At 36.8% G+C, this 10940-nt stretch overlaps 1 protein-coding gene across 1 annotated transcript in view; it reads right to left on the minus strand.

The window, feature by feature from the left end:
• Positions 1–4593, minus strand: part of LOC150083384 (arrestin domain-containing protein 3-like) — a 91702-nt gene extending 87109 nt beyond the window's left edge. Inside the window, exon 1 of the mRNA XM_090377234.1 lies at positions 4473–4593. Coding sequence (XP_090233360.1) covers positions 4473–4593 — 121 coding nt within the window. The remainder of the gene's footprint in view (positions 1–4472) is intronic.
• Between the last annotated feature and the right edge of the window lie 6347 nt (positions 4594–10940).

Below are 10940 nucleotides of genomic sequence, written 5' to 3' on the forward strand. Positions count from 1 at the left end.
TTTTCAAAACGTGGCTGAGTTAGCCTGTCTCAGGTAAGGGTAGCATCGTTTTTCTCGCAGAAACTAGGGGGTTTTCGTCAAGAAAATCGAACGCACGCAATTTAGACAGTATACACGAGCAATATGGCCTTAGTCGCTGGTGCTCCTAAAACCCTAATACTGTACTGCTATTACTGCCTCGTCACACTAGGGAAGCCAGGCTTCCCTCTACCTGTAGATGACGTGATCCTCGACTCTACAAATATGCTATAGTTGTTTATACATTAAGATGTGATCCAATAAAACTGACTCGAAGAGATGGCCCCATTAAATAGCCCTACTTTTTATGTTACGATGTAGCTGAAAGCTCTTATCAATCAAGTGAATGAGAATCGTATTCCTGAACGATGAACTCTTTCTAATTATTCTTAATTGGCCTTGAAATTGCCTTTTACTGGCTTGAAATAGTAGCAATAAGTATTAATTTATACACATTAATTAATGACTAAAAGGGTTTTAAATCCTTATTAAGGTATACATCGTAATTTTGTAAGATTAGTGCAAACATTGACGAAATAACTTGCGGGAAAAATATCTACAGTAACAAAAGTAACAGCGCATTTAGTCGTGCCCTTCGAGAGTCAGTATGGCAAAAGCAATAGTCTCTGTGTCATTGAGTGAGTGGTGGTACTGTGGTTCTTTTCGAGAGTGCACACTGCTTTATGTAAAAAGAGGCTATCGCCTCCGGAGCCTGCAGAAAATTTTGGAATTGAAGTCATGACATAAGTGATTACGATGAGGGCCACAATTGTTTAGAGTCTCTGACTCTAAAACCTGCCAGTCTGGCCTTGTATTTTAAACACATTTTTATAAGCCAGTGATATTTTGTTCTAATTATTATTATTATTATTAAAAATAAATTTTTTCTGTTTATACTCCTAGGCGATCACACGATTAAAGAAGTTTACAAGATAGAAAGAGAATACAAGAAACAGCACTGTATTTAGACGCCGTGGGCTTGAACCTCAGTCACTCAAAGCACGTGCACTTGCTCTGACCACTTGGCAACAGCTGCCTTTATGTAGGCTATTAATGAAATGTCGATAAAATGGCGCTGAAAAAGAGCTTAGAAGGCCGCCGTAGCCTAGTGGTCAGGCGCGCCGGTGCATAAGTACACGTGTCTTGAGTGACCGGGGTTCAAGCCCGTGACTACTGAATACGGTGCTGTTTCTTGTAATCTGTATATCTTGTGAACTCCTCTGACCGTTTGGTCGTCCCAGAGTATAAACAGAAAATTTATTTATTTATTTACGGTACATAATTATAAAAAGTGTGGGGGGGGGATGTCGGAACCATGATCATCGACAGAAAAGAGTTAAACGTACAATCAAAGAGCCGTTACACATTATTACTGAGATAGTGTTTTAATATCAAGTTACAAGTCTGCAGTTTTATTCCAAAACGTGGATAACATCCAGTTCTCCGGCCAAAATATTCCAAACTGTTTCCTACAAGATAACGGTTTGGCGCCCACAAACACCATACAACTGTGAAATATACGAGCCTCGTACTTAACCTTTACTATGTAGTGATAAGAAGTATAGAAATAGTGATGACAGAAACCAAAAAAAAGAAGGTGGTATTTTAGACATCCACTAAACTTGATTTTAGGTTTTCTGCTGTTGAAAGAACCTCTATAACCGTACAACTTGAAAATGATTACCATCCGTTTAGAACCATGTAAAATTGGGAATAAAACTTAATATGTTAAACTGTTAAATTAATAATATTAGTAAAATTAATCAGTTTGCGTTCTCTAATATAAACGGCTCATAAGCTGCTGTGCGATGTACCTCTGACAACAGTTAACGAAATCGAAAACTATTTTAATATATGCTAAATGTCAACCTTCTATAATTATAACTTGTAAAATAACAAGCGGTCTTCACCCTCACGCCAAATATGTACCTTGACTCTAAACAAGCTCTGCCGGTCTACTTGTCTGATGCAGAAGCTCTTGATGCAGCAGTTCCTGTATGTTTCTTTAAACTGTTTCAATTATCACTGGATAGCTGTCTTCCTGGTGATTTTTCTCTATATTCTAGCGGGTAACATCTTTGCACTTTAATGACAGATTTAAACTCTCAATACATTTCACAAAATTGCTTTCTGTTTCGTCGACACTATTTTCATACTCGGCTTTTACAGCCTCACCATTTAGCAGTTATGTTACATACAGTTCCACGAAACTTTTAGAGTTGTCCTTTCGTTTCAAATAAAATCCGTTTTTCTTTATCTTCTATATTTTCTATTTGCGGCGGTTAGTAATGTGGCAGATAATATATCCCCACCTTGTATGTTCTTGTAATGCAGTCGCTATATGAATTTTGCTACCTAAATTGATTGCGCTATTTTAAAAACCATGGTCACCTTGTCGAAGTTGTTAATCTATATCTTCTTTGTTTCTTTCTTCCTTGTTACTGGCGACGTCGTGGTAACGTTTTCCTGACAGAATATTAATAAATTTAACCCAAAAGTAGAGATCAGTCGCCTTTTATAAGGAAAAAAATCTCCTTCTGACAACTATGGGTGGGGGTATCCAAGTGTAGCTAAACTATACGCTAGAAAATAACGAATGAGAAGTTATTTGGTTTTGAGCTATTTATTAGAGCTTGCCCAAGTATGATTGTAAGGAGATTGAGATTTGTCCAGAATACGCTGCAAGGCAACTAAAGCAATGAGACTGTCTGTAAATTGCGTGTTCTCTGTGGTCGGCCTGTTTTTTTTTTTTTTTTATTCCTCGGGGAGGAAATGAAACGTGCAATCCTCGTACAAGACACTCGTACATGGCTTGAAAAAAAAGGTCCATAATTTTTCTTTCTTTCTTTCTTTCCCCTATGCAAATATTTCATAATTTCGGCCGGCGACGGGAAACAATGGCGCTGTACACTATGCTGCCTATGAGAATATAAAGATGATGACAACAGATTCTTTATAACACACCGGTTCCAGGTCCCCAAGGTTGCGAATGTACTGGAACAATGCAATTGCCATTGATGCAGGGATCACCGTGACCTTGTTTATGTAAGCCAGGGCCATGACTATCTCATCTCCTCAGTTATCTTTGGTGCTAATTCTAGGAAGATGTCTCTGCTATCCCATTTTAACTTAGGATTTGGATTTCATTTAATTAATGCTAGAAAATTGGAGTAAGCATTTTTGGGATAAACACACCGTGTAACTTTCTGTATTATAGACAAAAACTAATATCCGGTAAAAGGATTGAACAAAAAAATCTCGGTAATAAAGAAAAAACATTTAAATAATGTATTGTCTTGTCTTCCTTCACGGATTAGGCGACCCGCCTGTTCCGATCTCAAAGAGGTCTGCCCACCTTTCCTTTGGTCTTCCTCTGTCTCGTTTTCCTTTTGCTCTATATGTGTAAGCTAATTTAGGGAATCTATTATCTTCCATTCTTTCTACATGTTCTTTCCATCTTTGTCTATATTCTATAATTGAGCAAATCTTTAATTCCTTTCTAATATTTACATTTGGTATTTTATCTAATTTTGTACATCCTTTAACATATCTTAAAAATTTCATTTCTGCAGCTTGTATTCTATTAATGTCTTTTTGTTTCAGAATCGTCAGGAAGTGTTGGTATTGCCATTACTTTGTAAAATTTCAATTGTGTTTCTTTCCTTATTTTCTTGGCCAGAGTTCTTTTTATTGTTCCACATATATTTTGAGATTTCGCCAATTTCTGGTTCATATCTTCTTCGACATCATATGTTATATCACATCTTAGATATTTAAAATGTTTCACTTGTTCTAATATTTTATTGTCTATAACTATTTTTGTTCTCACCGTATTTTCCCCCTTAAAAGCCACTGTTCTAGTTTTCATCGTTGATATTTTAACTTTATATTCTTCTGTTATTTGGTTAACTTTAAATACTGCTCTTTGTAAATTATCTTCACTATCTTAAATAATTACTTGATCATCTGCAAATAACAGTGTATTAATCCTATTCTTTGTATTTAAATATATGCCTGTATTAATTTCCTCTTTCCATTTACATATCATATCCTCGATATATATGTTAAACAACGCTGGTGACAAGCTGTCTAACTCCTTGATTTATTATACTTTCTTCTATTAATTTATTACCTGTATCTATTACTATTTTTGTTCCTTTATATAAACTCTGTATTATTTTTGTAAGATGCTTTAGGTATCCTTTATTACTCAATATGTCCCATAGTTTTCGTCTGTTTACTCGATAAAATGCTTTTTCATAATCTAATTAAAAATCTAATTAAATTAAATAATGCAACTCAATTTTAATAAACTACGATAGTTTATTAAACTATGATTGCTTAATGAATATCGTAGAGTGCGTAAAACCTAGTTTTCTACCTTGACTATTCAAGGAACCTATTTGTATATTTACTGAAATGCTCTCCAGAAATTAAGTGCAGAACACTCTTACCTGTAACAGGGGTATCTTCATCAAACTCCATAACCACCCTGCCGGTAAGAAATGATCCTGGCAAGTAGAGCAGGCTTTCATTTTCCAATAAGATCATAAACTTCCGTAGTTTCCGCGCCATCTTATGCTTCTGTTTCACATCATTCTAGCAGATCCATTCTATTCCGATGCTCACGGAAAACAGACGCACCGTTGCTCATGACTGAAAATGTTTCATGAATATTGTAGCCTTGTCGAGCCAATGACCCTGGTCCCTATGAATATTGTAACTTTACAAGGGTTGGTAAAGCTGATTTGGTCTCACTTCTTGCAAAGGGAATTTCCTTTTTGGTTCATTCGTTTTCTTCTAATGTCTGAAAATGGAAAAGCATATGCGTTACGAATACAGACTTTCTGTATAAGCTGAAGTATTGTAAAAGTTCAGCAGTTTTTTTCTTTGTACTTAATTTGTCTATCAGGTCACATTGTGCATATTTAAATTTTGTTTTGTGTACCCAGTAATGAAAAAAAAAAAAGAAAAATAAATAACCAACTTATATAGGGAGAAACATTTCATTACTGATCTTTTTATTAAATTTTTTTATTCTTTTAATTAAACAATATCTAGGTTAGCACCCCCCCCCCACCTCCCTCATCAAAGAAAAGATCTAGACTAATTTCTGTGTGAAGAAAAAGCTTATGCAGGTTATGGTTATACAGGTTATGGTTCTTCAAAGTATCAATAGCAGGAAAGATTTTTCAGAGTATATTTTCTTTTGAAACTTAATTTTTTATAATAAATAAATTTTCTGTTCATACTCCGACACGGAACCATAGCATCACAGGAGTTCACAAGATAGAAAGAGAACGTAGGGAGTTTTAATGAATTTTCATTTGTTTTTACACACACACACACACACACACAGGAACTAATAGCGGGTAGTGACATAATGCCATAAAATGAGTAGTACCCAAAGTGTTTTGTGGTCAAAGAAGGGGGAGAAGTGAGAAAGAGCGAAAGCGCGCGCTACAGTGGACTGAAGCATTTCTCGGGCACTATTTCTAATCTCAACGATGTCCATTTCCACTTGCAGTCTGCCAAACCCCATGTACTTTTTCTGACAGAATCTCAATTATCGGTTGATTCGACCACTGCCCATCTCAGTTGCCCAAATTATTCGCTGTATGATTCCTTTCGCCTCAAAGGTGATACTTGTGCATATGTCCGTTCCGATTATCCCTATCAGAGACTTGGTAATTTGGAATCTCCTCGTTTCGATCTTCTCTGGCTTAAAATCTCTCTACCTCATTGTGTCAAATTCATCTGTTGTCTCTACCGTTCTCCCAAGTCCACTAATCACTTGGAGCTCTTTGACTTCCTTTCTTTGCAATTTGACTTTCTCCAGTCCAACTTTCCTAACAGTGAGGTAATTTTCCTTGGTGATTTTAATGTTCACTACTCCAGCTGGCTTCCGTTTTCTAGTCACACCGACCCAGCTGGTCGAGATGCTGAGGCTTTTGCAATTTCTAATGACCTTGCACAGATTGTTCATTTACCTACAAGAATACCGGACAATCTCGACCATACAGCCAACACGCTTGATCTTTTTCTCACAAACAACCCTTCTAAGCACACGGTCGAACCGAGTGGTCCTTAGGTACCTCAGATCATAACTTGGTGATTGTCTCTTCTCCAATGGAGTCTTTATCTCATGGCTATTCCCAACCTCGTATTGTTTGGCATTACAAGAATGCAAAATGGGATGACCTGCGAGATTTCTTTTCCTTGGTCGGACCACTGTTTCAAAACTTCTGACGTCAACGTTTGCTCAGATCGTGTCAGTGAACTTATTCTTGTAGGAATGGAATCCTTTATTCCACGCTCCACTCAAAAATCTCGTCCTTTATTCCACGCTCCACTCAAAAATCTCGTCCTTTATCTAAACCTTGGTTTTCCAATAAATGTGCTAAGTCCGTTCAGGAGAAGAATGTTGCATTATCTTAATTGGCTTGTTTCCAGTTCTTCATTTTCTGCCTACACTAAAGCTCGCAACAATTGTAAAGAAGTTATTAATCAGTCCAAACTAGATTTTGAACAGGCTAGGAGTAGAAAACGTGCTTCTTGCCCTAATGGTAGCCGAGCATTCTGGTCTCTTGCTAAAGCTATTGGCCGCAACTTTTGCCCATCTCTGCTCCCACATCTGTCAAAACCAGATGGTTCTGTTGTCACTTCAGCCAAGGATAAAGCTGACCTGATAGCATCCCATTTCTCTTCCAACTCGTGTATTAATTATCTTGGTAAAACACTTCCAACCATTCCCAACACGCTCCATTGAATGCCTCCTGTGGTCTTCCGTCAAAAGGATGTCAGAAGGATTTTGACGAATCTCGATGGTAAGAAAGCTCCAGGTCCTGATGGCATTTCTCCACTTGTTCTCAAAACCTGTGCTCCTGAACTTACTCCTGTTCTTTGCCGCCTTTTTTCACTTTCTTATTCCAAAGGTGTTTTTCCTTCTTCTTGGAAATTTGCTCATATCCAGCCAGTTCCTAAAAAGGGTGACAAATCCCTCCCATCCAGTTATCGTCCCATTGCAATTACTTCTACTCTTTCTAAAGTAATGGAGAAATCAATTAACCGCCAACTCTTAAACTACCTAGAAACCTTCCGTCTGATCAACGATCGCCAGTATAGATTCCGTCAGTGTTGATCCACTGGTGATATTTTGGCTTATGCTACCCGTTTACGGACAAATTCAATGGAAAAATTTGGTGAAACACAAGCAGTTGCTCTTGACATCTCAAAGGTTTTCGATCGCGTTTGGCATAAAGGTCTTCTAAACAAGCTTCCATCTTATGGTTTTCCAACTGTTTTTTGTAATTGGTTATCCAGTTTTCCCTCTGATCGCTCACTGAGGGTGATGGTAGATGGCTCTCTGTCTTCAAACTTCTTCACTAATGCTGGTGTTCCCCAGGGTTCAGTTCTTCCCCCCGCTCTTTTCCTCTTGTATATTAATGACCTTCTTCCATGGACTGAAAATCCTATCCATAGTTTTGCCGATGATAGCATATAGCATTGCACTTTGCAATTTCAAAAACCTTGCCATGCTCAGTCAGTTTCAACTTCTTGAATATCCGCTACCAATTCCTCAAATGCCGATCTCCAGGTAATTCTCCAGTGGGGCAAAGACAGCTTAGTTGATTTCAATCCTTTAAAACTCAGTCTTGTCTTATATCTCGCAAAAAAGGATTCTTCTGCTCCTATGCTTATCTTTGGTGACACTCTGATTTCTAGGCAAAATGATATATCTCTTTTGGGGATTACCCTGACTTTTAATCTCTCTTGGCACAAGCACATTACAAATATTGATTCCTCTGCATTTAAAAAACTTGGTTTTCTCTTTCGCTCTCGCCGTTACTTTTCTTCCAAACAGCTGATCACTCTGTCAAATCGCAAATCCACCCTACCATGGAATATTACATCTGGGACAGTGCCCCCAAAACCTCTCTCAGGCTTGTAGGTTCCATTCAGAAGAGGGCAGTTAGGTTTATTAATGACACCTCTTTAACAGAATCTCTCCAATCTCTGTCTCATAGATGTACTGTTTCTGCTGCATGCCTTTTCTACAGTTACTTCCATAGGCACTGTTCTTCTGAATTGGCTTCTATAATTCCCGCTTTCTCTTTCAAAACAGTCCGAATACGTGCTGTCACCAGCCAACATCCATTTATTCTCCAACTTCAAACTCACAGAACCAATTTTTCATCTTCCTCGTTTATTCATTCAACTGCAGTTTTCTGGAACAACCTTCCTTCATACGTATATCCTGAAAATTACAGTCTACAGAAGTTAAAGTCTAATGTCAACAAATATCTTCTTTCGTCTTCTCAACCTCCAACCCAAGCACGGTACTAAGTAAACCTCTCGTGTTTGGGGTTTGAAAAAAAAAAAAAAAAAAGAAAGGGAGCTGTGCTCGCCAGTTTCAAATGGCTGTATCTCCGTATCTATTGAGAATTGGACATGTTTATTATGAACTTTTTCATAATCGATACTATAACCTCCCAAAATATTTACTATTCTTCCTGAATCGCTCTCTATATACATAGGGTCCGCACGTTTTTGATTTTTGAAGGGGTCCGTAAACTTTTTTTTATTTTTGAAAGGATCCGTAGATGTCAGTAGTTTGGGAACCACTGTCTAGAGGAACCTGAAGGAAAAGGTAAGTTTTATTAAACCTCAAACACAACAAAGTAGACAGTCAACGTCTCTACCAAGAAAGATCAAGGAGGCCTTTTAATGCTATGGAGGACTTTCCGAGTATCTTCGATGGGTCGAAAGTTCGACAATCTCACTAACGTTCGTTTCTCATTGGTTTCTACTGATTAAGATTGACAATAAAACTCTCATCACTGGCAACTACTACAAATCAAATTTAAATAAAAAAGTAACATATCCTTATTTAATAACATTTGGTTTCCTAAATGCTTAATTTAAAACCAACTACTAATTATCCTGTTTTACGTGGTTATGGCTAAATAAGGTTATGGCAAATTAGGTAACTTTATTTAATAAACTTAGGTTGATTAGTTTTTAATTACGCATTTAAGAAACTTAATAAAGGCTATAAAAACTCAACTTTGTCATACAGAGTTCCATTTTCGATGGCTATCATCGATGACATTGTTATGATTGACAAACGTTATCAGTTGTGATCAGTAAAAGCCATTGAAAGATGAGCATCATACATTTCGTTTGCTAATACCTATCTTATGGAGATTCCGGAAAGTTCTCCGCAGCCTTAAAAGGTTTATGCAGTTAACTGTTGTCCAAATATCTATGCCGAAAATATTATCTGTAAAGAAGTTTTATAAAGTTATGCATTCTAGTGAGAGGAGCTGAACTTATTTACATCTGTAAACATTTATATTGACTATCTTGTCTTCTTTCTTTATTCTCTTTTTGCGTGAAGTAGGATTTAAACTGGATGGATAATGCAATAGTCTTAATTCTCGCAGCAGAAAAAAACTTGCCTTTGTAACTAGTAACTTTGGTATTGCACTACTTTCAACAGATAGCTTTAGCTATTGGTATTGCACTACTTTCAACAGATAGCTTTAGCTATATTACAACTTTGAAAACTGATCGCGTTTACCGCATGGCAACTCACATCGAACAACTTCTTTGCAACAGTTTTGTCTGCGTGTTGCCACCAGAGATTACCTGTTGTCTAATGAGAGACCAGTTAGTCCCGCAACAGGCTGTCGTAAGTGTCTCATCTTTTAAACAAATGGCCAATTAAACTTTCTGGTGAGGCCATTTGTTTGAAAGTAGTGCAGTGCCAGGAAACTCGTTACAAAGGCAGGTTTGTTCTGCGGTGAAAATTAACAACCTACGCAGTTAAAATCCGCCTAGCCGCAAAAACAACAGATTAAAGGACAAGATTGTCAAAGAAAGGAATGTCACTCTTCTTTTGCTTGTTTTCTTAAAAGCAATGAGTGCCAGATTTCTTAATATTTCCGGATTTTAATTTTAATTTTTTATTTTTTTTTTGTAAAATTTGCTGGATTTTAAACAATTCCAGATTGTAAAGTGCCGCATTTTACTGAGTTTTCTGTAATTACTGATATCTTTCTAATTCAGTAATGAAATATTTTTTTTAAAGTAAACTATATTCTGAGATTTTAGAATCTGCTTGTAAATGATTAAGTTTAATATCCTTTTAATGCTGAACTTTTGCAAGCCAGCAATTTTTTTAAACCTGGCAGGCTACATTCTTGTTAATTTTTTTTTGCATATTATCAGCACATTTAGTACTCATTAATACTATAACAATGTTTAGGTATCTGCATCTTCCTCTCTGTTCCAATCTAGGTTTGAGTCACGTGAATGAAAGCCGTCCATTTTCTATCTTCCCAAATCTTATCTTCTGTCACTCTCTCTCCTACTCAATTCCCTTCGTTTCCACATCTTCCCTAATCTGATCTCTCCATCTTTTCCTGGGTCTTCCTCTCCGCCTTTTTTTTTTTTGTCCATTTTCATCTCAAACATTCTTGGTATTCTGTTCGAGTTCATTCTTTTCATGTGTCCAAACCATCGCAAACGTGATGCAGTCATCTTCTCCCTCAAACTTTCTATTCCCAAGTTCATTCTAATGCCAATATTTCTAATTTTGTCTCTTCTAGTTTTACGTAGCACAGTCCTTAACACCTTCATTTCCATTGCTTGGATTCTGCTGGTATCCTTTTTATTCTTGCTGTCGGCTTATCATTTTTATCCACTGTCGGCTTGCTGGGCCTGTCACAGTAAGCCGACAGTGGGTAAAAAGTGCTACAAAAAACCAGAAGAGCCAAAGCCGGACTGAATGAATGTTTAGGTCTTTTTAGTACATAAAAACATCACAATGTTTATATATAATGTAGTTTTCTGAAAATAAAACGTTCGCCTATTTTTTTAATATCTTTCTGAAAACATTTAATGTATAGTTTTGAGAT

This window comes from Mastigoproctus giganteus, chromosome 7, assembly GCF_048544385.1.
Source record: "Mastigoproctus giganteus isolate SK-2022 chromosome 7, ASM4854438v1, whole genome shotgun sequence".
Taxonomy (NCBI): Eukaryota; Metazoa; Arthropoda; class Arachnida; order Uropygi; family Thelyphonidae; genus Mastigoproctus; species Mastigoproctus giganteus.